The following is a 25,985-nucleotide window of genomic DNA, read 5'->3' as shown; positions in this document are numbered from 1 at the left end:
CCTGTATGTGTTTTTTATTGTCAGCATGCACACAGCTTATGCTGATGTATGTGCATGGAGTGCATGGATACATTACGTTAGCTCCCTTGTGCGATTGGTAAGATGTGCTATCTGTCCCAGGAGAGGACGTCAGGATGTGTGCTCCTAATCCCTAGATAGGTTTGATGCAATGAATGTTTGCATGTCTGCACTATGCATGTTACAGGGCCAGAGTTAGGACACCTATGTTTACCTGGGTACTGCTGTGCAGTATAGGTGACTAAGCATAGGAATGCATTCTTCTGTGAACTAAGACCCCGGCTTTTAACTTAGCTGTAGGGATAACAGTGGTGCCTGGATGAGTGAATCTGTGAGAGTGCGAAGGGTTAATAGAATTTTGCTGTTTTCTGGCCACACCCCCTTCAGCACCTCCCTTTCCTTAATAACTTATTTAATGTCCTAACTAGAGGTGATGTGCCTGGATATATGTGTTTTTTTTTCTTGTTAGTGACCCCTGTGGCTAGGGTTTTAATTCAGTGCACTCCCTCCTCCCCTGTATGTGTTTTTTATTGTCAGCATGCACACAGCTTATGCTGATGTATGCGCATTGAGTGCATGGATACATTACGTTAGCTCCCTTGTGCGATTGGTAAGATGCGCTATCTGTCCCAGGAGAGGACGTCAGGATGTGTGCTCCTTATCCCTAGATAGGTTTGATGCAATGAATGTTTGCATGTCTGCACTATGCATGTTACAGGGCCAGAGTTAGGACACCTATGTTTACCTGGGTACTTCTGCACATTATAGATTACTAAGCATAGGAATGCATTCTTCTGTGAACTAAGACCCCGGCTTTTAACTTAGCTGTAGGGATAACAGTAGTGCCTGGATGAGTGAATCTGTGAATGCATTTGTTTGAACATTTGCATGTGAGAGTGTGAAGGGTTAAAAGATTTTTGCTGTTTTCTGGCCACACCCCCTTCAGCACCTCCCTTTCCTTAATAACTTATTTAATGTCCTAACTAGAGGTGATGTGCCTGGATATATGTGGTTCTTTTTTTTTTTTAACTAAAGGAGACACATCAGTTCAAACTATGGATGGATAACCATATCCAAGTTGGATGCTCTGAGGGTGTTCTGGCAAGTCGAGCAGCTAAGAGCTTCCATCCTCTGGACTTCTGCTGGGTTTAGTGTCCGTTTCCATTCGTAAAGACTAGTGTGTTGTTTGCTAGCTTCCAAGCTCATGCAGGATTATGTAAAATTTGTATGCAAATGTATGCATATTGAAAATGGACCAACTAAATCCTGCAAAGGTGAAGTGGGTAATTTTAAAGCTGCAAATATTTACATACAAGTTTTACATAATACTGAATTATTTGTATTTCCTTGACCATCCCTAGTTGAAACAACCTTATTTTTCCTTTTTATATACATATTTAATTATATTCTTTATGTCTTTTGAGAGCTGATTTGGTTGCATCTAAGGACCTCAGAGACTTAAAAGTTGACCTAGAAGATGGCAAGTGGAAGGTGAAAGATTGAATCTTATTGGTTGGAACTGAGCAATGCCCAGATTACGCAAGGCTCGTGGACCTATTGCGTCCCTCCTTGCCATTTTATGTGGTTTTTGAAAGCTTCCAATTTCCATCATTGTTATCTGCAAAAGAAAGACAGCACACTACCTTTCCATCCAGAGGAGCACACCGGTGACAGTGTTTCTGATTGAAACATTGTCAGTCTGAGTCAGGGTGCAGCAATACCCCCCCCCCCCACCCACAAAATTAGCATGGGGCCCCATCCTTGGATCCAACGATACGTTGTGTTCCCAGCAGTCGCTCTGTGCTTCCATACCTCCTCTTGCCAATCACGTGACATGCATTTGAAGCCAGAGGTATGCAGCAGTGAGCGTGTGGCTGTGAGGAAGATGAGATGAGACCCGATGCTGCACTAGAGCAGGTAAACTTTAAACTGCTCCACTGGGCTACTCTGGAGAATGGGGGAAGAGCTGCCCTTTTATGCTCGCTATAGTTATGTCACTTAGTTTGAGACTATTCAATAAAATGCTAAATCTAAATAATCAATATGGCCTGCGACTTAGAGTAAGATTTAGATTTTGGCCCCTTACATGATTGAGTTTGACACTTCTGGATTAGAGTATCTAAATAATAAAATGAGGGAAACTTACCAAGACATTTGCTTATGTGCTTTTCATGCGTAGTAGAACTTGCAGAATGGGCCACCTTACAAATGTAAATATATTCAGAATTCCAGTCCTCCTTGGAAACAATAATGTTACTAGAAGAGGCAAACTTTCCATCACCGGTGTTGTAAAGGAAGCGATTTGATGGGGAAATAGTGCCTGTCTTGCCTTTCTGAAGCCACTGCACATCAATATCCTTTGGATAATATCCACTGACAAGACATACAAGACTGACTGAACCATTCCCACCACAAGAGGACTGCATGACTTCAATGGAGGATGGACCAGTAAAACCGCATTCTGGGGGATAAAAATATCAATCTATCAGAAATCTATTCTCAAATCCACATTTCCACATCATGTATGGGAAAACAGCAATCATTAATGGTGCGTTTTATGATATATATATATATATATATTATGATATATATATATATATATATATATATATATATATATATATATATATATATATATATATATCATCAGACCTGAATGCTAAGATTACAGCATTTCTCCACATTATATTCTTATAATGGTAACATTCTTACAAAAACACTTGTCAGTTAATGTTTTTTTTCTTATGGTACTGTATTATGGTAACTTTTTGGTAGCACATCTGGGCCAGGACAATATATTCACATGGAGTTTGTATAATTTGCTGTGTTTGTGCGGGTTTCCTCCCACATCCCAAAAACATACGGATACTCTTGAAACCTTTCAATGCACCCTTAAAACTAACCTTAATAGACAAACGTACAGTTTGACCTAAGCTGTTTCCCTCTGGCCAAGTCCTACTCCCTGTGCTGAATACCATCTAAACACACCATCCCTGAATACACACTTATGTATAGCCCCACCTCTTGATTCCTCCATATTCCTTTAGACTGTAAGCTAGCAAACGGCAGAGTTCTCAAACTTTTGTGTTTTAAAAAATTATATTGTTGATCATTTCCAAGGATATTGGTGTGGGATCATTTCTGAAAATATTGGTGTGGGATCATTTCTGAGGCTATTGGTGTGGGATCTTTTCTGAGGATATTGGTGTGGGATCATTTCTGAGGATATTGGTGTGGGATCATTTCTGAGGATATTGATGTCGGATCATTTCCGAGGATATTGGTGTAGAATCATTTCTGATTAGTGTGAGATCATTCATTATAGGAAAGTCTTTTTAGTTAATTAAGTATATTCCAGGATCTGAATTCTGACTATATCAGCTTGCATTGGTGACCAGGGGAGTAAAGAGGCTTGGGAGGAAGGATCCCACACTGACCATTTTCTTAAAATATATCAAATGTGTATTCGGGAATTAGTATATATTAAAGTGTACCACAGCAAAATGTCATTTTACTGAGTTTAAAAAACATTTTTTAACTTTTTAAAATCAATTTTCTCTAAAACTTTTTGAGAGATGGTGTCCCTAGTTGCGTGGTCTAACCACGCCCTCAGCACACCCATAGCCACACATACCACAAAATATTCATCAGTTGAAGACATATTTTTATCATTCAAACCACACTGGTCCTTACTGTCATGTGTCATCCCTAGTTTTCCTTTATATTAGAAAATATGAAATATATCAATGTAAGCGATGGAAATAATATTTAGGGCTTGATTCACAAAGACAAATAGCATGCCTTATCCAATTTAACACGCCTTATCAGAGATAACATGCCTTATCCGAGTTAACACTCCTTATCAGAGATAACATGCCTTATCAAAGTTAACATGCTTTATCAGAGTAGCATAGCGAGCTCTACGAATCCACAGGGGCTCAGGGCAGGACGAGTGGAGCTCTCGTCATTGCCAGTTAGCAGGCATAAGTTTGTAGTGCTCGCTATGCTACTCGGATAAGGCGTGTTAATGTTGATAAGGCGTGTTAACTTTGATAAGGCATGTTAACTTGGATAAGGCATGCTAACTCGAATAAGGCATGCTATTTGTCTTAGTGAATCAAGCCCACAGAGTCAATTAAGCAAATATTTTAGTAGAATATATTTACATAGGTCTGTACATCAGTCCTGAAAGAGGGACAGATTAAGAAGAAAGAGGGACAGGGGGATATGACTTGCAAAGAGGGACTGTCCCTAATCCCTACCGAAAAAGGGAGAATTGGAAGCTATGCATATATGTATCATTTTTCCGGCCAGTTTATTTGATTGCAATTGCCAGAACTTGCCTTCTAATGAACATGCTTGACTGATCAAATTTCTGATGCATTTGGGCAATTTATCAAAAGCAAGTACAACATGTTGAAAATTGTCAGTTTTGGCAGGCATTAGAGAATCGCAAAGTAAACAAGCTCAGATTAAAGGGGCCCATACACTCAGCCGATTTTCTGGCCTACCGATCGATCCCGATCGATCGATTGATCGTTTGCAAATCGGTTGGCCAATCGACCGATCGATGGCCGATTTCGATCGATTTCGATGGATTTCCATCGAACTGGTAGGGTGGAAAATTTAGGTCAATCTGATGAGATTGCTTATCAGTTTGCATTGGCCTTAATGGAAATCTGATGGCAAAAAAAATGCCATCAGATCGAATTTCAATAGATTTCAAACTGAAATCTATTGGAATTCTATCCTGGTAAAAAATGTTCTAAAAACGCATCAGATAGATCATCAGATGCATTTCTTATCTATCTGCTGCCAATCTGACGAGTGTATGGGCACCTTAAGACTATCACAGCATGTATGGCCAGCTTTGGTCAATAGATGACATTTTCTTATTTTATTACTGGCTAATGTTATACAGCAGTTAGATTCATCCTTCTCTGCAGTACATAGAAGACCTGAACAAAACCAACATAAAGATTTTGTTGACTTAGTTTACTTAAGGGAACCTTAACCGGCGGGGAAAAATAAATTCACTTACCTGGGGGCTTTCCCAAGCCTCTTGCAGCCGTCCTGTGCCCGCGCCGGTCCTTCGGTGCCCTCTGGTCTCCCTCCGCCGCTAAGTTTCGTTTTCGGCCGACCGCCAGTCGTCCTCCGGCAAAGCGTCCTCTTCTTCCGTATTCCTCGTCGTAAAGAGCCGTAAAGCGCGTCCGCATGACGCGTTTGGCGTCATGCGTACACGCTTTACGGCTCTTTACGACGGGGAATGCGGAAGAAGAGGACGCTTTGCCGGAGGATGACTGGCGGTCGGCCGAAAACAAAACTTAGCGGCGGAGGGTGACCGGAGGGCACCGAAGGACCGACGCGGGCACAGGACGGCTGCAGGAGGCTTGGGAAAGCCCCAGGTAAGTGAATTTATTTTTCCCCGCCGGTTAAGGTTCCCTTTAAGGGTTCAAGCAAAGCAACCTCATGTAATACTGGTGGTATATTTACGGTATTGGTGTAAGAAATGTTTCTTATCCTACCTTGTTTTAATTTGTGGCTGATATTAGTATCCGTTGTCTTGTGACTCACATTACATGTAAATGTTTTGGTTGTCCATTCAGATGCAGAAACAGTCAGAAGGCTGGTTGAGAGATATTTCCCATTCCCACCAAGTACAGCTGGAAGGTTCCTTATGCCACTTGTTATGGAGCCTGAGTTCCAAGAGACATCTACAGGAGCAGGAAGAAAGCTAGTAGACAGGCACCCGATGGTTACTTCTGATGATAATGATGATCCACAGCAGGGAAGCAGGGGGAAAACAGTGGGCCCACTTGTTTCAGCTGAGACATAGAATAAATAATACAGCTTACAATAATGCAGATTGGCAAATAGTAAAACAACAAACAAACAAAAACAAAACACATTTATAAAAATTGCCAAAGGAAGAAATCATGTTGCACTTAGTAACCAATATTCAGTATGAGTAACCAAAGAGGCAAAGGATAAATGTAACAGCAAGGCAATTAGCATGTTGAAGGAATAAAGATGGGGGTGTTCTTACCCAGTCACTGCAGTTTGCTTTTACATAATCTTGGTATTTTGGGTTCAATAATCTCTATAGGCATTAGGCAATCAGAGATATTAACTGAATTATCATCTCAGCCAGGGGCATAACTACAGGGGAGCAGCCCATGTGACCACAGAGGGTCCCAGAGCTGTAAGGGGCCTCAAATACTACTTCACCCCCTCAGATAACTACTTCAACCCCTCTGATAAAGGGGTCCATATTTCAGATCAGGTGTTTTTGTAGCTACACTATGGGTGTGGGTGTGAAGATTCTGATATCCACTCTGATTATGATGTCCACTCAAATGTGGACTGAGGTCCACTCTTGTCTTATGACCCTTGCAAGATGGGCCCTCAGGCTGTAGAGGTCAAAAGGGTAGGCAAGGGAAAGGGTGTGGACATTGTGGGGCCCCATCAAAGGTTTGCTGAAGGGCCCCATTTGTAGTTATGGCGCTGATTACAGCCTTAGGGCTCATTCACTGTATTGGCTTAATTCACTAAACCGTGATAAGCCATTTTCACGCGATCACAAATTTTAGTGCAAAAATGCCTCCATTTTCACACGAAAAAACGTGATTGCACACACAAATACACGCAAAAACGGCCGTGATATGAGTTGTCACAGTTTACTGAATCAAGCCCTATATGTGTTGGGTATTGCACACATAACATCTTGCAAAGGGGGTATCAGCTACTAATTGAGATAAAGTTCAATTTTTGGTCGGAGTTTCTCTTTAAAGAGAACCTGTACTGAGTAAAAATATTTAAAATAAACACATGAGGTAACTTCAAATGAACATTACATAGTTACCTTACCATCAGTTCCTCTCAGAAGCTCACCATTTTCTTCTGACAATAATCCCTTCCAGTTCTGACAATATTTTGTCAGATCTGAAATATATCAGTTGCTGTCAGTAAAATATCAGTTGCTGTCAGTTATAGCTGAGAGGAAAACAGATGTACCAGGTAATGTCCATGTTTCCCTATGGCTCAAGTGGGCGATGTTACAGTTTAACTGTGTGCTGACCAGAAAGCTGTTATGGGTAATGGCCATTTTCAAAATGGAGGACAGAAAATTCCCTTGATCACAGTGAACAAACAGGATGCGGGACAGGAGAAAGACACTGAGGGGTAGACTACATGGAAGGTAAGTATGACGTGTGTATGCTTATTTTGACTTTTAATCTTCACTTCAGGTTTTCTTTAACATTCGTAGTGAATGTTAAAGAGAAACTCCGACCAAAAATTGAACTTTATCCCAATCAGTAGCTGATACCCCCTTTTACATGAAAAATCTATTCCTTTTCACAAACAGACCATCAGGGGGCGCTGCATGACTGATATTGTAGTGAAACCCCTCCCAGAAGTAACCCCTCCCACAAGAAACGTTCAAACTTTTGTGGGAAATAGCTGTTTACAGCTGTTTCCAACTGCCAAAAACCATGCAGCAGCTACATCACCTGCCAACAGTAAAATGGTCACTGGAGTTCCTCTTTAAACCCTGTGCATTATTTCACAGTCTGCTCAATTGCTGATACATGAACCTTTTCTCATGCATTATTCAGAAACTGTAGGCAGGGCATTAGGATAAAACAATCTGTTATAGAACATATAGAGACTTCCAGGGACAAACAAATAGTCTGAATATACAGTATATAGATAGATAGGGCTCGTTTCTACGGCAGCTGAATTTCAGCATTTCCTGCTGGCGACTTTGGATGCGAAATTGAAGCGTATTGAAATCAATAGGCTGCATTCAAATTGTGTGTGGGGAAAATATGCTGTCTGCTGCAGTTTTATGCACAACACATAATGACCTTTTTGAAATGGATGCGGCACCCCAGTGAAAACCTGGCCTAAATGTTCTAATACTTTTAGCCATAGACCCTGAACAAGCATGCGGCACATCAGGTGTTTCTGACATTATTGTCAGATCTGACAAGATTAACTGCATGCTTGTTTCTGGTGTGATTCAAACACTACTGCAGCCAAAAAGATCAGCAGGACAGCCAGACAACTGGTATTGTTTAAAAAGAAATAAATATGGCAGCCTCCACATTACTCAAGAAGAGAAAGAAGGAAACATCCGGGCACCATCCGTCTTTAAATGCGTGGCGGTGTTTATTGGTTATAACAGGTCACATACCATTGGAGCTGTCAGCTAAACATCAATGTGCTGGTGGTGGTGAGTTGGAGGTGGGGGTGCCAGGTGTCAGTCGGGGCTTGCGACGGCCGTTTCGCGTCTGCTAGACGCTTGGTCACGCTGCGCTCCTATTGCTAAGGCGGGCTGAAAACATCCGGTATATGCGGGAGGTAACCCCGCCCCTTCCGGGTGTCACGTCCGCCTGTGTTTGGAGAGGTCAAAGGGAGGGATTGCGGTAAGAGCACGGGCGCGCATCATCTGGCCGGCTGGACTGCATTACCCATAGCTCGTTGCAAGAGGGGAGCGGCAAAGGTGCTGGGAATCCCCGCCTCCATCTTGCCTACCAATGGTTAGCGACAATCGTCGCCAGCTCCACCTCATACATAGCAACGTATTTGCTCTGTATACATTTTATCAGAGTATCCAAAAATCGGGTAAACATGCCCAACCAGTGTAAAACATTCTTAACACACAGTCAAATGCCGCGCGTGCGATTCCGCATCCCTCCTGGAATTCCGTGTTTTGTGGCTAAGTGAACACAAAAGTGGGTTAAAAAGATATAACCTATGCCTACCCCTGCAATGACTTTATTACAATGGGCCACTAATATCCCCACTAACCCTCAATCTGTTTACTCCTGCCCTCTTCCCATCCCTAGGGGGTTAATAAAGTAATGCGCTACCCCTAATAATAAAGGCCGACCGGGATGAACACCTGAACACTGACTCTGAATCTAAACGGCCATAATCTACTGGGTCTGGCAAACAAAGGCTGGAAGCTTTTGACTTGATCCCGCACTAAGATAGACTATACTTTACCGAGATAAGGTCATGAACACTGACTCTGAACTTTATCAGCCACAATGTATCTGACTAGGCGCGCAAAGGTTAGAAGCTATCGGTTTGACCTTGCACTAGGTCAGTCTAAACCAATAAGGCCAGCCTTATCAACTGGAACATGCCCCCATGGCTGAAGATACCTCGGGAACTAAACCTGCCTTACAGGCACCCCTACATAAAAATGTATCTGGCAAAGCCCTTTTGGCTCCCTGGCTCTGACATATTAATCTTTGATAATATACATATCTTGGTTCTGACTATTTCTATACTGTTTATTATAATGCCCACTAGATGGCAGCGGTAGAATGATATTTGTAATGTTTAGCCTGGCATACTGTTATACAAATTTCAAAAATGGCATAAGGTCTGGGTGTTCAAGTGCTGCCTCACACTATGAACTGTGCTGTCAGTCTTATTTTATTGCTGGCAACCCACTTCATACATAAGGGACGTTTGTCCCATCAGGAAGTTCCTGAACGCCTCATGGTCCATTCTGAGCCATGTTGGTTATGTTTACTGATGTTTTCTGTTTTTTTCTGTCTGTTTAAATATCCACTTACTAATATACTGGTTGTTATACAGTCTCAATGGTATCCGGGAAGAAGCAAATTGGCCCCTAGAGCACAAACGATATTTTACTGTTATCAAAGCATCTCCTATGACCCTTTTTGAACAATGTCCCTGATTAATATTATATCCCATAATACTAAGGGCCTTAATTCGCCACAAAAGAGACGCAAGGCATTTATTGACTATCAAAAATGCTCTCCAGATATTATTTGCCTCCAGGAGACGCATTTTACAAAACGAGCAACTCCTAAATACTATCATAAAAATTACCAACGATTTTTTGCTTCCTCGGCGGATACGAAACATAGAGGCGTACTAACCCTACTGCATAATTCATTGCCATTTGTCCTAGACAAATGTATAACAGATTCATCTGGCTGCTATGTAGTTCTTGTTGGAACACTGCAATCCCGCCAGGTATGCATAATTAACCTATACGCCCCCCCAGAAGCTCCCTTGACCCCTTTAAGAGAAGTGTTAAAATTGCTAGAGGAATATCCTAATACCTCTTTAATCTGGGCTGGCGACTTCAACATAGCCCCAAATTCCACACTGGATAGATCCCACACCACGCCATCGGCAAAACAAAAGCAGCAATCTACTACATTGCAAACATTACTAACTGCAGCCCACCTTGTAGATACCTGGAGAGAATATAACCCCCTTATACGAGGATATACCTTCTATTCTCCCTCCCACCACACCTACTCCAGAATAGACATGATTCTCCTATCGGCCCCATTAATACCTAATCTATCCTTCTCCAGACATGTCATCAGTGCGTGGTCCGATCATGATATTGTCTGGACAGCTTGCGCCTCCCTTACTACTCCACTTGCCCGCCCTCCATGGAGATTAAACGAGAGCCTGCTGGCTGACGGCGAAATAGTACTTGACCTAGAGGAACGCCTTACAGAATATTTCACGATAAACGACACCACCGACATTAGAACAGACACACTGTGGCTGGCCCACAAACCTACCATTAGAGGCCAGATAATCAAAATAGCCTCCCTACGCAAAAAATCCCTGACAGAGAGGCAACGCTCACTAGAACACAAGCTAACCCAACTCCAACTAGCCCATTCACACCAACCTTCTAGATTTCTCCAGAAACAAATAGAGACCACCCAATCACAGATAAACATTTTGCTATCAAATCGCACAGAAAAAGCGATTCGCTGGACGAGAGCGAAAGTTTATGCACAGTACAATAAACCTAATACATGGCTTGCCAGAAAACTACGCCAGACCCAAGCCCTTAACAAAGTCCATCAAATTAGAACTAAGAGGGGACCAGTCACGTCTGACCCTCTAAAGATCCATAAAGAATTCGCAGATTATTATCAATCCTTATATACAGCCAAAAACAACAGTGATCCATCACACCATCCCAGCGAGTTTTTAAACGACTTAAGAGCCCCTCGCCTCCTCCCAGAAAAAGCGCTAGCCTTAAATATGCCGATTTCAACACTGGAAGTCCAAATGGCCATTAAACGCCTGAAACAAGGTAAGGCCCCTGGACCAGACGGCTTCTCAGCCATATATTACAAAAAATTTAAAAAAATCCTAACCCCATATCTAACTAGATTATTTAACACAATCTTGGATGGCAAGCCCCTGGCTCCAGAGTTTCTACAATCTACCATTGCTGTGATTCCCAAGCCAAAAAGGGACCCACTGGACATCAAAAATTATAGGCCAATCTCACTGCTCAATTTAGATTATAAATTATTTACCTCAATTCTAGTGACAAGACTAAATAAAGTACTAGGCCCATTAATTCATAGAGACCAAGTGGGGTTCATCCCGCAACGACAGGCCTCTGATAATGTCAGGAAGGTCGTGGGCCTTCTCCATGTCGCTGCCTCCAGGAAGCTGCCTTTAGCACTGGTTTCGCTCGACATGGAGAAGGCCTTTGACACAATAGACTGGCCATACATGCTACAAGCTCTGCGGAGGGCGGGTATTGGGGGCTCCTTTCTAACAGCTATACAGACCCTATACTCTACTCCTTCTGCCCAACTTAAGCTCCCCACTGATAACCCAACCACAATTTCTATCCAAAGGGGAACCAGGCAGGGCTGTCCCCTTTCGCCAGCCTTGTTTGCCTTAACCATAGAACCACTGGCGGCCAAAATTCGCCAATCACCCGACATCCAGGGAATAACTGTTGCAAAAACCAATTATAAAGCCAACCTATTTGCCGACGACTTGCTTCTCACCCTAACATCCCCCCACACTTCCCTACCTAATTTAATTGACCTAATGAAAACATTTGGCAACATTTCAGGTCTTTCCCTTAATATTAGCAAATCAGAAGTGCTCTTCACAAACTTATCTAAAACACAGGCAGCTGCTATTACTTCCTCCTTAGGTCTCTCACTTCAAACCAAATACATTACATATCTGGGAGTAAAGATAGCAGCTAACCCTAAAGAACTATTTATCCTAAATTATAAACCAATGCTAGCTTCCTTAAAGCAGGATCTAATCAAATGGAATATGCCAACTATATCCTGGACAGGAAGAATCCAAGCAGTTAGAATGACCCTTCTCCCCCGCCTATTATACCTTTTTAGAACACTTCCGGTCTTAGTAACCAAAACTTCCCTTAAAGACCTCCAAAGTGCCATCTTTAGGTTCATCACAAACAATAGAAGAGCAAGAATTAATCAGAAAATAATGTACATGAATAGAAGCCGGGGTGGACTGGGAGTTCCAGATCTATTTAATTACTATAGGGCTTCACAACTAGCCCAAATTGCCCAGATACATGCTGAACACTCCCCTCCCCTATGGGCTGAAATAGAAAATGACTTACTGCAACCCCTCACATTCCAAGCACTACAGTGGTCATCCCGAATTCCCCTATCCAAGTACCAAAAACTATCCCCGCTAACTGCCCATTCCTTATCGATCTGGAACAGACTCAAAATCCAAAAAGGACTACAATCAAATATCCCCTCTCAGACTCCTCTGTTTGGTAACCCCAATTTTCCCCCTGGTCTGGAGACGGGAGCGCTGGGATGGTGGAAGGATAGGGGTTATACCACTCTTAAAAATTTTTTACTGAATGACAAACTACCCACTTGGGAGCAATTTAAAGAAACTACCTCCTTTCCGCCCTCTGAGTGCTTCCATGCTATCCAGATTTATCATTTTATAAAATCGCTTTGTCCCAATAATATCACACTTCCACCTAGGACCACATATGAAGCTTGGTGTGCTTTACACCCCTTAGAAGGCGGTCTTATTTCCTACATCTATTCCTTGCTCTCCCAACCAACGGAATTCACAAAATCACGCACAATGCTGCAATGGGAAAGAGACTTGGACACCACTCTGACAACTGAGCGTTGGTCTAAATGTTGTTTAACACTTACAAAAGGCAGTAGCTACTTTTCCCATATTGAAACCAATTACAAAATACTACATAGAACCTATGTTACACCTATTAAAATGCACGCAATATCTCAGACCAACTCTTACTTATGTTTTAGAGGTTGTGGCTTGCCCGGAACTATTGATCACATTTGGTGGTTCTGCCCCAAAGTTAAAAAATATTGGTCCCAAGTCACCTCCTTTCTCAGCACAGCACTTGAAAAATCTCTTTATCCAGACCCCTTGCTCCTACTCCTAGGAGATAGGCCCTCTGGTTGGAATTACCCTCAGCACAAACTCTCCCAACACATAGCCAAGGCGGCCAGACTCCATATTGCGAGACAGTGGAGACAACCAACACTGTCAATGGAGCTTACCGATCAGATTATCATTGATATCCTAATCTCTGAACGAACGCTAGCCATTATCAACGATACCACTGATGCCTTCACTAGAACCTGGCAGCCCTGGCTTTCGTGCTCACACACGATAGGTCTCCGATCCTGTGCCCTTTCCTTCTGAATTAAAATCAACTAATGCTCTTGACGGCCAAATACATTAACCCGGACCTCAAATTATCATATATGACTGATGTAGCTAACCTAAAATATGTAAATGTTACATTGCTATTCTTGTTGTAAGTGGACTGTATTCTCTCACCTTATACTGTTATACTTATACCATGCCCTATGTTAAGGGCTTATAGAAAGCAAATCTGTATTCATTTGATTTTTCAATAAAATACTTTTGAAACTAAAAGTGGGTTAAAAGAAGCCTCATTTAAAAACACGTAAGACTTGGGAAAGTGAGACCCAGTTGCAGTTCACAGTAACTTCTAAGCTACAGTACATACCCTAGATACACTTATAAATTAAAAACTTATCATGGCAGGATGGTAAGGGCATCTAACCAAAGATTGCACATAAATATATGCGATATGTATACACATACACGCGCAATCGCCAGGGGTAGGGGGTCTAACAGGGGCACCAATCGAAACCCAATGCACCACCATCATTGAGACCTGTTCATGTACAGAACACGAAATCGATATCCCATTAATACATTTATTTTCTAAAATGTATTAATGGGATATCGATTTCGTGTTCTGTACATGAACAGGTCTCAATGATGGTGGTGCATTGGGTTTCGATTGGTGCCCCTGTTAGACCCCCTACCCCTGGCGATTGCGCGTGTATGTGTATACATATCGCATATATTTATGTGCAATCTTTGGTTAGATGCCCTTACCATCCTGCCATGATAAGTTTTTAATTTATAAGTGTATCTAGGGTATGTACTGTAGCTTAGAAGTTACTGTGAACTGCAACTGGGTCTCACTTTCCCAAGTCTTACGTGTTTTTAAATGAGGCTTCTTTTAACCCACTATTGTGTTCACTTAGCCACAAAACACGGAATTCCAGGAGGGATGCGGAATCGCACGCGCGGCATTTGACTGTGTGTTAAGAATGTTTAACACTGGTTGGGCATGTTTACCCGATTTTTGGATACTCTGATAAAATGTATACAGAGCAAATACGTTGCTATGTATGAGGTGGAGCTGGCGACGATTGTCGCTAACCATTGGTAGGCAAGATGGAGGCGGGGATTCCCAGCACCTTTGCCGCTCCCCTCTTGCAACGAGCTATGGGTAATGCAGTCCAGCCGGCCAGATGATGCGCGCCCGTGCTCTTTCCGCAATCCCTCCCTTTGACCTCTCCAAACACAGGCGGACGTGACACCCGGAAGGGGCGGGGTTACCTCCCGCATATACCGGATGTTTTCAGCCCGCCTTAGCAATAGGAGCGCAGCGTGACCAAGCGTCTAGCAGACGCGAAACGGCCGTCGCAAGCCCCGACTGACACCTGGCACCCCCACCTCCAACTCACCACCACCAGCACATTGATGTTTAGCTGACAGCTCCAATGGTATGTGACCTGTTATAACCAATAAACACCGCCACGCATTTAAAGACGGATGGTGCCCGGATGTTTCCTTCTTTCTCTTCTTGATTCATATTGACAGTCTTTGTTCCTGCCACGATCCGAGGAGCACACGTCTGTGCAGGTGGATGCGAGGTCACTGGAGGAAGGGTGAGAGACATAATTGTTTGCTTTATGCCACATACACGTTTATGCAATTCTGTAAGAAGGGAGTGCCACTCAATACATCTAGGTCTCACAAGGTACAGCCTCCACATTACTCTCACTTCATTTTCAGCACAATAAAATCTGTCAGCCTGTTAATTTTAAAGCTAAAGTGTAAAACATAAAGACCGCTCTACCACTAGCAATGAATGCATTGTTCTCCATGCATTGATATGTGTTTGCCAGTTTAATTCATCTTTCTCTAACCTGCCATTGTGACCTATGGGAAAGATTGAAGCAGGCTGTTGACTTCAGCTATGGGCACATATGTGCTTCCTCATCACAGGTATTATTTATGCTTCGAAAACAAACAAAAATACAGTGGGAAAAAATAGGCTATGGGGAAGCCTCCAATTTTAGAATAAACATATGGGAGAATCCTATTAACAGAAGATAATAAAGTGGTCTACACCTGTTTCTAGTAGAACATACAGTACTGTATATATAGAACATAAAGCAGGAGACACTAATCCCTTACAAAGAGTGATACATTTATTAATGATTGTATAAACCATCCATTGACATTGCATAAGTACTCACATTACATGTGCAGTGGGAGGGCAAAACTGCAAAATGAAATTTAAAAATAAAGAGACAGTCATTGCCTTGATATTCTTATGCACACATGCCATAAGAGAAGGTCGGAAATGCTGATTACCGATTCCGACTGATTTCCGCAGAATGTTAAATTTTTGTTAATAAAGTTAGTTAATAGTAAAAAAAAATGGCAAAATGTGCTATTTTTTGGGGATGTATGCTATTATGCAGAAACTATATTTCCAATAGGCAACAGCGATAAACTTCTGCATTAAGATTTCTGTAGTCAAATTCTGCATTCTCTGATTAGTCCAATGCTTCCAAGTCTTCTGACTGGTTTAAAGGACAACTGAAGTGAGAGTGATATGGAAGCTGCCATATTTATTCCCTTTTAGGCAATACTAGTTGCCTGGCTGTCCTGCTGACCCTCTGCCTCTAATACTTTTAGCCATAGATTCTGAATAAGCATGCAGCAGATCAGGTGTTCCTGACATTATTGTCAGATCTGACAAGTTAAGCTGCATGCTTGTTTCTGGTGTGATTCAAACACTACAGCAGCCAAATAGATCATCTGAGCTGCCAGGCAACTAGTATTGTTTAAGAGGAAATAAATATGGCAGCTAGGGATGAGCAGAAATTACCCCTATGTGCAATTTCTCAAAAAGACCTTGTAGTTTTTGAGAAAATCGATCAATGAAAAATTATTTTTGAACTGTCATTTTTTGAGGTTAAAAACCATTTTTCTTTGCATTTTTAAAATCAATTTTCTCAAAAACTAAAAGGGCTTTTTGAATTTTTTTTGACTTGTATCCACTATTCTCTTTAACATAAGTAGCAATTTTGGTAGCAATAGCATGTATGGGGGCTTTGCTATTCACCGCCAAATTCGGCACAAAATTACGCGAAATTCATGCGTCACTACGAATGCGTGTACAAAGTCAATTGAATTAACAATTCGTAATTATGTATAGGCGTAAATGCGAAAATGTACGCGTAATTGTGGAATCCCTTCACTTCTAAACAGTAAATGTCCATAGCATGGCATGGCATTTTGCACTTTTCTGCACTTCCACTGTTTATCTCATTGGTTTACAAGCATAATTCATTCTGGAAACAAGATTGTCATCCAAAGCACTTATATCAAAGCGGACCTCCCCATTAGAATCAATGGAAACTCAGACACTTCATTCCACAATCCAAAAACATTTATAGAAAAATGTTTAATACGAAGTACGAAAATACATGTGCTGTAAGTACGAATACACACAGTTAAACAAATTGACCTGCACTTTACTTTGGAAAAGAATTGTGGCTGGTGAAGATGAGAGGATGAGGGTTATTGTGTAGAAAGAATTTCATTATAACTAATGGTGGCCACTAACATGGCTGGATTTGTACTCTTTACTGCCCAAGGCCACTATCAGCAGCCCCCCCCCCCCCCCACCTTCAGTATAGTTAGCTAAATGACTCCTCCCCTCTCCACTATAGGTAGCCAGATGACCATTCCCTCTCTCTCCAGTATAGGTAGCCAGATGACTTCTCCCCCCTCCAGTATAGGTAGCCCGTTGACCCTTCCCTCAATTGTAGGCAGCCAGAGAACTCCCCCCCCCCTTCAGTTTAGATAGCCTGATCGCTCCCCCCTCTAGTATAGGTTCCCTGATTACCCCCCCCCCCCCCTTCCCTCTAGTGCTAGGAGTCAGATGTCCCTCCCCCCTTCTGTATAGATAGCCTGATGACTCCCCTCCCTCCAGTATAGGTAGTGAGGTGACCCTCCCCCCAGTATAGCCTGTTGCCCACCCATCCTTGATCCTGCAGTGCCCTAGGCCATGGTGCCTATGTGGCCTTGGCTTAAATCTGGCCCTGGCCATTAACAATACAATCCCATGGATGATTGATCATTTCACTCAGCTTTTGGATTGATCCCATCAATCGATTGGATTCGTTGGCAGGTTTTTGGCCGTTAATGGCACAACTGTTTGCTATATGATCCTGTGGATGATATATCAATCATCCGCGTACATCAAAAAAGGGCGTCGGGAAAAAAGGGGGCGTGGTGTAAACGATAAACAGTATTATCGTTTATAGAAATATTGTGTAGAATTTCGTTTAGAAATAGTGTTTTAAAAATGTATAAATCACTAAATAATGTGTATGAGATCGGCAATTCTTAAAACGTTAATCTTCCCTGTTTGTACCTATCCCTAACCCCTAGACCCCCTGTTGGTGCCTAAACCTAAGACCCCCCTATTGGTGCCTAAACCTAAGACCCCCCTGTTGGTGCCTAAACCTAAGACCCCCCAGTTGGTGCCTAAACCTAAGACCCCCCTATTGGTGCCTAAACCTAAGACCCCCCTGTTGGTGCCTAAACCTAAGACCCCCCTATTGGTGCCTAAACCTAAGACCCCCCTATTGGTGCCTAAACCTAAGACCCCCCTGTTGGTGCCTAAACCTAAGACCCCCCTGTTGGTGCCTAAACCTAAGACCCCCCAGTTGGTGCCTAAACCTAAGACCCCCTGTTGGTGCCTAAACCTAAGACCCCCTGTTGGTGCCTAAACCTAAGACCCCCCTGGTGGTGCCTAAACCTAAGACCCCCTATGGATAATAATGTTTTACAGACATTAATAAATAAAAAATGTAAATAAAAAAATGTAAATAATTTTTTGGGGTGGATAATAATGTTTTAGAAATGTTTTAGAAATAGTGATTTAGTATCTTTATAAACGTTATTCGTCACGGGCTCATTTTGTAAAGTTAAATCATCACAAACATAGTTATAAATCCTTAAAAATCTCCGGGCGCCGTTTGTTAAAACGTTAATAATCTCCAGCGCCTTTGTTAAAACGTTAATAATCTCCAGCGCCTTTTTTTCCCTGTTCGGCGCCCATTAAACGATATTTATAATGGGAGTGAATGGGGCGCCCTTTTTGTCCACTTGTCTCATGCGCCCAAATCTGCTGCTTCCCAATCATCCACAGGATTGTATGGTGCCCATTAATGATACAAACCTGATTGTACAATGTTACTGCTTCTTTTGTAATATGAGTGATTTACCTAAAGTATCCATTAAAAGTATATTCACTCAGCTTTACTCTTGTACTACATAGATTTGGTAAGATTGTATCAATAGTGGGCACTTTAAAGGACACCTGAAGTGAGGGGGATATGGAGGCTCCCATATTAATTTCCTTTTAAATAATACCTACTGCCTGGCTGTCCTGCTGATCCTCTGCCTCTAATCCTTTTATTCATAGACCCTGAACAAGCATGCAGATAAGATGTTTGACTGAAGTGTGACAATTCACAGCTTGGATTTGCCACATGCTTGTTTCAGGTGTGTGAATCACTGACCAGAAAAATCAGCAAGACTGCCAGGCGTTTGTGTTGCATTTTTTGCTGCATTTTCTGGTGCAATTTTGGGGTGATGTGAAGCGTGTACAATCTACTGCCAGCGATTGTATAGCACTTGTGATTTGTGGGGGTTTTTTTTTGGTGGGGGCAGGTCAAATTTGGTTATAATGGATCTCTGAATCTCTTCCCTGAGCTCCATGTCAGCTGGCTTCTACCGCAAAGCCCCGCCCTTTCTTCAAGGGGGCAGGGTTATGAAGTGGAAGCTTGTGGACATAGAGCTCGGGGAGGGATTAGAGACCCTGCAGGTAGTTAAAACTTTATTCAAAAGAGGATCTTTTCTTGAAAAATCGCTAGAGTAATTCAGGGCCGTATCTATTAAGAGGCACCCGTGGGCCGGTGCCATGGGCGGGTCCTCGGGGGGGGCGGCCACCTGTAGTTCAATAATTTTTTTTTTCTTTTTTTTTCTTTTTTTTTTATTCATAATTTTTTTTTTAAATTTTTTTTTATTTATTTGCCCGGGGGGGGGGGGGGAGGGGGGGGGGAGGGGGGGCGGTGCGGAGAGCGCACCTACAGACGGAGAGGGGGGCTCTCACCCCCGCCCTCCAGCACAGTGGCAGTGGCCGGACAGGAGTCAGGAAGTCAGGACATGATCCTGAACTCTGCATGCCGCCTCCTGGTCTAGTGACGTCACTAGACCAGGCGGCGGCATACAGAGTTCACGATCATGTCTGCCACTCTGCTGGAGGGCGGGAGCAAGTCGGGAGAAGCGCGAAGGACACGCTGGCAACTGCAGCCCAGCTACCCAGCCAGGAGCCAGCTCGCCCAGCCAGCCAGGTACCCAGCCAGCCCGCTGCCCAGCCAGGTACCCAGCCAGCCCACATGCCCAGCCAGGTACCCAGCCAGCCCGCTGCCCAGCCAGGTACCCAGCCAGCCCGCTACCCAGCCAGGTACCCAGCCAGCCCGCTGCCCAGCCAGGTACCCAGCCAGCCCGCTGCCCAGCCAGGTACCCAGCCAGCCTGCATGCCCAGCCAGGTACCCAGCCAGCCCGCTGCCCAGCCAGGTACCCAGCCAGCCCGTATGCCCAGCCAGCCCGCATGCCCAGCCAGGTACCCAGCCAGCCTGCATGCCCAGCCAGGTACCCAGCCAGGTACCCAGCCAGCCTGCATGCCCAGCCAGGTACCCAGCCAGCCCACTGCCCGCTTTCCCAGCCAGCCCACTGCCCGCTTTCCCAGCCAGCCCACTGCCCGCTTTCCCAGCCAGCCCACTGCCCGCTCGCCCAGCCAGGTACCAAGCCAGTCCACTGCCCGCTCGCCCAGCCAGGTACCCAGCCAACCCACTGCCCGCTCGCCCAGCCACCCAGCCTGCCCGCTCGCCCAGCCTGGTACCCAGCCCACTGCCCGCTCGCTAAGCCAGGCAGTGGCTGGAAGTGTAATGGTTAAGGACTCTGCCTCTGACACAGGAGACCTGGGTTCAAATCTCGGCTCTGCATGTTCAGTAAGCCAGCACCTATTCAGTAAGGAGTTTCTTGGGCAAGTCTCCTTAACATTGCTACTGCCTACTGAGTGCGCTCTAGTGGCTGCCTCGCAAGTGCTTTGAGTCCGACAGGAGAAAGGCGCTATACAAATACTTGAATTAATTACTCAGCCTGCCCACTGCTTGCTCACCCAGCTACCCAGCCAGCCCACTACCCGCTCACCCAGCCAGGTACTCAGCCAGCCCACTGGTGTTATGCTGCCCACTGTGTGATTTACTGCTGAAATGCTGCCCACATTGGGATTATTTTCTGGTGAAATGTTGCCCACATTGCAATTATTCTCTGCTGAAATGTTGCCCACATTGCGATTATTCTTTGCTGAAATGTTGCACTCATTGCGATTATTTTCTGGTGAAATGTTGCCCACATTGCGATTATTTTCTGGTGAAATGTTGCCCACATTGAGATTATTCTTTGCTGAAATGTTGCACTCATTGCGATTATTTTCTGGTGAAATGTTGCCCACATTGTGATTATTTTCTGGTGAAATGTTGTCCACATTGCAATTATTCTCTGCTGAAATGTTGCACTCATTGCGATTATTTTCTGGTGAAATGCTGCCCACATTGCGATTATTCTTTGCTGAAATGTTACACTTGTGATTATTCTCTGCTGAAATGCTGCACACATTGCGATTATTTTATGGTGAAACACTGCCACATTATGATTATTTGGCACCTATGGGGGGGGGGGGGGGCATCCAAATTCTTGCAAGAGGGCCCAGTGATTTCTAGTTACGCCCCTGACTACTACCTAAACTGGGGATACCTATAGACCTGGATATCTATACTGGGGACACCTATAGTATGTCTACATTTGGACACCTATAGACCTGGCTACTGTACTTATACTAATTATTTATATAGCGCCAACATATTACGCAGCGCTGTACAGAGTATGTATTGTTTTGTCACATAACTGTCCCACAGAGGTGCTCACAATCTAATCCCTACCATAGTCATATGTCTATGTATGTATCGTAGTCTAGGGCCAATTTTTAGGGGAAGCCAATTAACATTATACTTATCTGTATCGTATGTTGTTGGGATGTGGGAGGAAACCAGAGTGTCTTAAGGAAATACACACAGACAAAGGGAGAACATACAAACTCCTTGCAGATGTTGACCTGGCTAGGATTCGAACCAGGAACCCAGTGCTGCAAGGCGAGAGTGCTAACCACTACGCCATCATGCTGCCATACCACTGTACTATATTGTACTTACATCTTCAGCAGTACTTCACGGAGTACGTAGTCATGTCACTGACTATCCTCTGAGGAACTTACAATCTAATTCTCCCATAGTCTAATGTCCTACCATATTATTATGTATTTATATAGCACTGGCATATTCTGCAGCACTTTGCAGAGAACAGTCATGTTACTGACTTTTCTCAGGGGAGCTCACACTCTAATACCTACCACTATTTTGTGCGAGAGAACACTGGCTAATGTGTGGGTTTTTTTTTGGGGGGGGGGACATTTCCTACTTGCTTTTTTAAGGTCACTCTACTCATACCCAGGGAGAAACCATGGCCCCACTGACTTTGGGCTGCACTGTTACGAGGATATTTTAATTAGCCACACCCACAGCGTTATGGACACGCCCACTGCATTCTGTGGCCACGCCCACTTTTCGCCGCGGCGCGCTTCTCCTAGGGGGCGCCGTAGGTTTGGTGTGCCTAGGGGAGCCCAAACCCTAAATACAGCCCTGGAGTAATTAAAATGTGGTTTTGCAGCGTTGCTATACTTTGTATTTTAGCCTGTGGGCCCCAAACTTCAGTCCTTCCCTGTACTTCTGCCCAGGTCTGGCTACGCTGCATTCTTCTATTCCTCTGCTTATTCCAGTAAATTGTAATCTACCACAGTATAAGAAGATTATGCTTGACATGCACGTTCCTTCCCCAGCTCAGGCTTACATTTCATTCCTCCCTTCCTGTGCTTATTCCCGTGAGCTGTAACCTGACATAGAGCAATCAGAAGCCTTGCGTTCATTTTCTGGCCCAGCTCTAGCTATAAATGCATTCCTGCATACCTCATATGGAAAGCTGGCCCTGGAGCATGCTGATACCACTGTCATTAGTTATTTGAATGCTGCATACATACAACTCCGTATATGGTTTAGTCATTAGTTGTGTATAAAGAAATACTTTTTCTGCATTGAAATGTGTATTCTTTTAATAGTACACCATAAAAAAATCATGCTGCCTTTTGAATAATGATGGAGGTGCTCACTCACCCTGCATCCCTACATGGTTTCCCCTTATCTGCCTGGCCAGAGTGATCTGTTCATTCTCCACAACGCTTCTATTACTGTGCGTATTCTAGTAAGGGATGGCTGCCATATTGTAACAACAGTAAGGGCTGCAACCAAGTTTCTGCCTTAGCTCTGGCTTACACAGTGGCATAGCTAAGGAGCAACGGTGTTGCTAAGGAGCTATGTGCCCCAGTGTGAGTTTTACCTCCCCCCCAGCACTCCGTACATAACAATTGATACGGCGCACCAAAACCTGCCAAGGACAACCACAGTGTCAGAGGTGCAAGAAGGGGATGGGGAACAGCTTGTTTATGATTATTATCATTCAAAGCATCTATAGAAGTGATCATTACAGCACAGGACCAATAAAGAGCTAATATTGTGGTAGATTGAGGGTCCTACAGTACCCCTCTGGCTTAAGGGCCCCGTTGCAGTCGAGACCTCTGCAACCCCTATTGCTACGCCACTGCTAAGGAGCTTTGGGCCTCTGTGAGTTTTACTGTACATTGGACTCCCCAAGCATTCTTCATATGGCACAACAAAACCTGCTACGACCATCTACACAGTATGAGAGGTGTAAGCAGAGGACGGGAACAGATTGTTAATGATTACCACCATTCTAAGCATATGCAGTATAGAAGATCATAACCAGCATAGCACCATTAATGAGATAATACTGTGGTTGAGGTCTGGTCCAAGGGTCCTCGTGTGCCCCCAACCGCTGCATCCCCTATTGCTACGCCTCTGAGCTTGCACTGTATATTACATGCCTGTATCAAGAGTGTAACAACAGCCTCCCAGGCCCACAAGCAAAATTCTCATGGAGACCCTTGCACCGCCAGTCAAACCTCAATTACCCTAAGCTTCCTCTACTACCTGCTCAGGGCGCAATGTACTATTTACCTTAGGCCTCCTCTTCTGCCTGGCAGCCACTAACCCTTTGCTGCATACCAGCCAATCACGTGACATGGATTGGGAGCTGGAGGATGGCAGCGTAGAGTAAGCAGCTGCCTGGAAAAAGGGGAGTAATGCAACACTGGAGCAGGTATATATGCACTGCTCCCTGCACTTACTCTGCATGGTGGTAGGGAGGGGTGAGTCCCCATAGTCCCTTCAGGGGTCATAAAGGCTATTGTTACGCCAGTAGCCTGTACTTATTCCAGTAACTATTCCTGGCTTACACTGTATTCTCCTATTGCTGTGCTTATTCCAATGCAGTATAGCTAACCTTTAAATAGTACTAGTGCACATGAAGCTCTGACGTTAGGACACTGTGCTTTTGAGGGTTCTTTTGTTGTAATTTCTTGGTCAGAGGGCAAAGGAGCAAAACCAGCAGGGGATGAAATACTTCTTTCCCTCATTGTGTACTGGGGATGCAGTGGCGTAGCTAAGGAGCTATGGGCCCTAGTGCGAGTGGGCCCCAAGCACTCTATACATAACAATTGATAGGGAGCACCAAAACCTGCCAAGGAAAACCAGTGTCCGAGGTGCAACAAGGGGATGGGGAACAGCTTGTTAATGATTATTATCATTCAAAGCATCTATAGAAGTGATCATTACAGCACAGGGCCAATAAAGAGCTAATACTGCAGTTGAGGCAGGGCTCTACGGGGCCCCTCTGACCCAAGGGCCCAGGTGCAGTCGAGAACTCTGCAACCCTTATTGCTATGCCACTGTGGTGATGTCTTTATCTGGCTGCCTGCACTGCAGGGTGTATTTGGCTACCTAGACTCAGAGGCTACCTATATTGGGGGAAGGGGGCTACATCTGGCTACCTATACTGCACTACTGCAGTACTCATCTGGATACCTATACTGGAGGGTGGTGGTGGTGGGGAGCTATATCTGGCTACCTTACCTATACTGCAGGGGCTATCTAGCTATCTATGCTAAGGAGACATATGGCCACTGATACTGGGTGAAGGGGGGCTACATCTAGCTACCTATACTGCAGTGATCATCTGGCTACCTATACTTGGGGACATCTGGCTACCTATACTGCAAGGGTCGTCTGGCTATTTATACTAGGAGAAGAGTACTACATCTGGCTACCTATACGGCAGGGATTATCCTGCGACCTTTACTGGGGGCTTATCTAGCTATCTATACTGCATCGGTCATCTGGCTACCTATACTGCAGGGGTTATCTGGCTACCTGTATTGGGGAGGGCCACATCTGGCTACCTATACTGCAGGGGTTATCTGGCTACCTGTATTGGGGAGGGCCACATCTGGCTTCCTATACTGCAGGGGTTATCTGGCTACCTGTATTGGGGAGGGCCACATCTGGCTACCTATACTGCAGTGGTCATCTGGCTACCTATACTGCAGTGGTTATTTAGAATACCTACACTAAGGGGACATCTGGCTACTTATACTGGGGGGGGGGGGGGAGGCTACATCTAGCCATCTATACTGCACTGGTCATTTACTGCAGTGGTCATCTGGCTACCTGTACTGGGGGGGGGGGGGTACATCTGACTACCTATACTTCAGGGTTCATCTGGCTATCTTTACTTGGGGGGAGAGCTCCATTTAGCAATGTATACTGCAGTGGTAATCTGGCTACCTATACTTGAAGGAGCTACATTTGGCTAACTATATTGCAGGGGTTATCCTGCTACCTATACTGGGGGTACATCTGTCTACTGGTACTGGGGGTAGGCTACATTAGGCTACCTATACTGCAAAGATTAGCCTGCTACCTATACTGTGGGGGACATCTGTTTACTGGTACTGGGGATAGGGGGCTACATTAGGCTACCTATACTGCAAAGATTAGCCTGCTACCTATACTGGGGGGACATCTGTCTATTGATACTGGGGGAAGGGGGCTACATTAGGCTACCTAAACTGCAAAGATTAGCCTGCTACCTATACTGGGAGGACATCTGTTGCCCTGTACTGGGGGGGGGGGGGGGGAGTATCTAGCTACCTATACTGCATGAGTCATCTGGCTACCTAGAGGAGAAAGCTTTATCTAGCTACCTATACTGCAGTGGTCACCTAGATGCTTACACTGGAGGAGGGGGGCTACATTTGGCTACCCATACTGCATGGGTAATTTAGCTACCTATACTGGAGCAGGGGGGGGGGGCTACATCTGGCTGCCTAGGGTTATCTAGCTAGCTACACTAAGGGGACATCTGGCTACCTATAC

General features: G+C 44.3%; 1 protein-coding gene and 1 gene segment (V, D, J or C); both read right to left on the bottom strand.

Annotated features, from left to right (window-relative positions):
• LOC137521936 (immunoglobulin mu heavy chain-like) overlaps positions 1-25,985 on the bottom strand; it is a 956,922-nt gene that overhangs the window by 120,800 nt on the left and 810,137 nt on the right. The window contains exons 4-5 of one of the 3 annotated variants that reach the window (XM_068241902.1): positions 5,544-5,843; positions 2,165-2,479 (exon numbers count right to left, since the gene is read on the bottom strand). The exons of the other annotated variants lie outside the window; for them this stretch is intronic. Coding sequence (XP_068098003.1) covers positions 2,165-2,479; positions 5,544-5,843 — 615 coding nt within the window. The remainder of the gene's footprint in view (positions 1-2,164; positions 2,480-5,543; positions 5,844-25,985) is intronic. 3 annotated transcript variants of the gene reach the window in all.
• The window catches only part of LOC137521952 (Ig alpha chain C region-like), a 328,184-nt gene that overhangs the window by 172,317 nt on the left and 129,882 nt on the right, over positions 1-25,985 (bottom strand).

Source organism: Hyperolius riggenbachi, chromosome 1 (assembly GCF_040937935.1).
Source record: "Hyperolius riggenbachi isolate aHypRig1 chromosome 1, aHypRig1.pri, whole genome shotgun sequence".
NCBI lineage: Eukaryota > Metazoa > Chordata > Amphibia > Anura > Hyperoliidae > Hyperolius > Hyperolius riggenbachi.
This window is presented reverse-complemented; position numbering and strand designations above follow the sequence as displayed.